At 44.1% G+C, this 3590-nt stretch overlaps 1 protein-coding gene across 1 annotated transcript; it reads left to right on the plus strand.

Moving 5' to 3' along the window:
• Window positions 1–2648: 2648 nt before the first annotated feature.
• LOC113266609 (olfactory receptor 1J1-like) lies at window positions 2649–3590 on the plus strand. Its single transcript, XM_026514343.4, has one exon. It carries the CDS (start codon window positions 2649–2651, stop codon window positions 3588–3590), a length of 942 nt encoding a protein of 313 aa, XP_026370128.1.

Below are 3590 nucleotides of genomic sequence, written 5' to 3' on the forward strand. Positions count from 1 at the left end.
TGTCCATGTGGTTTGAAGGCTACTGAACTGCTCCAGTGCCCCCAATTTTCTTCACTGACCTTCAGTGATTTCCACATTTCCACTTTGGGTAACATGGTGTAGCTAATTCTGGAACCTTGTCTAGTTACTCAGTGACTGTGAATTCTGATACAGCTCCTTGGGCCAATGACATCTGTAATATCTTGTTCTCTGGGGCCACATCATTGGGCAGATTCTCATGTCACTTACATCACATCTACACTCAGAACTCAGCCACTATGAAGTGCAGAGATGGAAGGGGAGAGACAGAATGGCAGATATGAAGGGAGTTATTTATTGGCAAATTTATTAAAAATGTGGTGAGTTAAGTGCTGTGGATGTACTAATCTCAAGGGACCATGGTCTGGGCCTTCACTATTTCCCTGGATGTGGGAGAGACCACAGAAGTAAAGACATATTATCAGGAAGTTACTTAATCTTGCTTGATGGCATATTTATACCTCTGTTATCTTTAATTCCTGACCTATGATCTTGGTCATTCATCCTGCCAAAACAGTGAGCTTATTTATTCTATTTTTTGGTCACCCTCTTGTTTCTTATTGTTGTTGTTTTATTTAAATTCAATTAGCCAAGGTACAGTACATCATTAGTTTTTGATACATTGTTGAATGATTCATTAGTTGAATATAACACCCAGTGCTCATCACATCATGTGCCTTCTTTAGTCACCCTCCTTTTAAATGCAATCTTTATTTTTTCAAAGTTTTTTTTTTTTAGGGGCACCTGGGTGGCATCTGCCTTTGGCTCAGGTCATGATTCCAGGGTCCTGGGATCAAGTCCCGCATTGGGCTCCCTGCTCAACAGGGAGCCAGCTTCTCCCTCTCACTCTGCCTGCCGCTCCCCATGCTTGTGCTTTCTCTCTTTCTCTCTGTGTCAAATAAATAAATAAATAAATAAATAAATAAATAAATAAATTTTTAAAAAGATTTTAAATTTATTTATTTATTTAGGAGAGACACACAGAGAGAGAATGAAAACTGGGGGAAAGGCAGAGGGAAAGGGAGAGAGAGAATCCCAAGCATACTACTTGCTGAGCTCAGAGCCTGACACAGGGCTCAATCCCAGGATCCTGAGATCATGACTTGAGCTGAAATCAAGAGTTGGATGTTTAACCGAGTGTGCCATCCAGGTGCTCCAAAAGATTTTATTTTTAAGTAATGTCTATACCCAGCATAGGGCTTGAACTCAAAACCCTGAGATCAAGAGTGGCACGTACCGGGGCGCCTGTGTGGAGCAGTCGTTAAGTGTCTGCCTTCGGCTCAGGGCGTGATCCCAGTGTTCTGGGATTGAGCCCCACGTCAGGCTCCTCCGCTAGGAGCCTGCTTCTTCCTCTCCCACTCCCCCTGCTTGTGTTCCCTCTCTTGCTGGCTGTCTCTGTCAAATAAATAAATAAAATCTTAAAAAAAAATGAGGTAAACTCAGCAAAAAAAAAAAAAAAAAAGAGTGGCACGTACCACTGACTGAGCCAGCCAGGCACCCCTTGAGTCAATAATTTGTTAACTCTTATTGATATATTTTCTATCTTAAAACATTTTTATTGTGGTGAAATATATAATTTAAAATTTGCCATGTAAGTAATTTTTAAGTGTACAGTTCTGTGGTATTAAGTACATTCACACCATCACCACCATCTACTTCCAGAACTTCTCCTGTCTTCCCAAGCTGAAACTGTATACATTGAACAATAACTTCTCATTTCCCTTCCCTCTAACTGCTGGCCACCACCATTCTACTTTTCGTCTCTATGAATTTGACTATTCTAGGATCTCATGTGGGTGGAATCACACAGTATTTATAATTTGATGACTGGCTTATTTTACTCAGCATAATGTCTTCAAGGTTCATCCACATTGTAGCATGTGTCAGGATTTCCTTCTTTCCACTCCACTGTATGCATATACCACATTTTGTTTATCCATTCCTTCCCTTCCCTTCCCTTCCGTTCCCTTCCCTTCCCTCCCCTCCCCTCCCCTCCCCTCCCCACCTCTCCCCTTCCTCCCCTCCCTTCCCTTTTCCTTTCCCTTTTTTTGATAATAGTCAATCTAATGGTGGGAAGTGAGTTTATGTATTGAGGACTTATTTTGTACATGTAATGTTTCTTTAATCTTCTCAGTGCTATAAATGGCAAGCAGGCTTATGTCTGTGAGAAAGACAGACAGAGAGGGCGAGCAACAATCACGATAAGCAAGAACCAGATACAAGCTCATAAGCAGTCAGGCTGCAGAGCCATGCTCTTGATCAGGACTGTGAGGCTGCTCACTGGAATGTGGACTCCCCAGAGGACGGGACTGTGTCTTATCTATGATTTTCTCCCTAGTGCCTACAACAGTGTCTCTGTATGTGTAAAAAACACCAATAAAGAATGAGCTGTTCCTGATTCCCACTGAAGAGTTGGATGTCACATTCTTTCTCCAAGTGGCTGTGTCAGGGTACAGACAAATCTCATTGCATACCTCCCACAAGGCTGGATGAGTGCGAGGCAATACTTGTCGGAACTCTGACATAGTCACTTGGAGAAATATGTGACCACAGGGTAATTGCTATGCTTAGTATTTCTAAGTGCCTGACATTTCCCATTTCTCTTTATTCCACCAGGAGAGAAAAGCAGCATGAGGAAGGAGAACCAGAGCAGCGTGTCCAAGTTCCTCCTCCTGGGGCTCCCCATCCGGCCAGAGCAGCAGGGTCTGTTCTTTGCCCTCTTCCTGGGCATGTACCTGACCACGGTGCTGGGAAACCTCCTCATCATCCTGCTCATCAGGCTGGACTCTCGCCTCCACACCCCCATGTACTTCCTCCTCAGCCACTTGGCCTTCACTGATCTTTCCTTTTCATCTGTCACCATCCCAAAGATGCTCATGAACATGCAGACTCAGCACTTATCCATTTCCTATCCAGGATGTATTTCACAGACGTATTTTTATATACTCTTTGGTTGTGTTGATAATCTCCTTCTCGCAGTGATGGCATATGACAGGTACGCAGCCATTTGTCACCCTCTACACTACACCACCATCATGAAGGAGGACCTGTGTGTGCTGTTGGTGGCTGGCTCCTGGATTCTCTCCTGTGGCAGTGCCCTCCTGCACACCCTCCTCCTGACTCAGGTGTCCTTCTGTGCTGACAACATCATTCCCCACTTTTTCTGTAGCCTCCCCATCCTACTCAAGCTGTCCTGTTCCAACACCTCTCTTAATGAGCTGGTCATATTTACTGCAGGGGCTGCAGTTGTCATTTTTCCATTGAGTGGTATCCTGGTCTCTTATGGCCACATTGGGGCCTCTATTCTAAAGGTCCCCTCTACCAAGGGCATCTGCAAAGCCTTGTCCACCTGTGGCTCCCACCTCTCTGTGGTGTCTCTATTCTATGGAACAATTATGGCACTGTACTTTTCCTCCTCATCGAGCAACTCTAATGACAAAGACATGATTGCCTCACTGATGTATACAGTGGTCACCCCTATGTTGAACCCCTTCATCTACAGCCTAAGGAACAGAGACATGAAATTGGCTCTGGGGATTCTTTTCAGAAACAATATCCTTTTCACCAAGTGA

This window comes from Ursus arctos, unplaced genomic scaffold (assembly GCF_023065955.2).
Source record: "Ursus arctos isolate Adak ecotype North America unplaced genomic scaffold, UrsArc2.0 scaffold_18, whole genome shotgun sequence".
NCBI classification, from domain to species: domain Eukaryota; kingdom Metazoa; phylum Chordata; class Mammalia; order Carnivora; family Ursidae; genus Ursus; species Ursus arctos.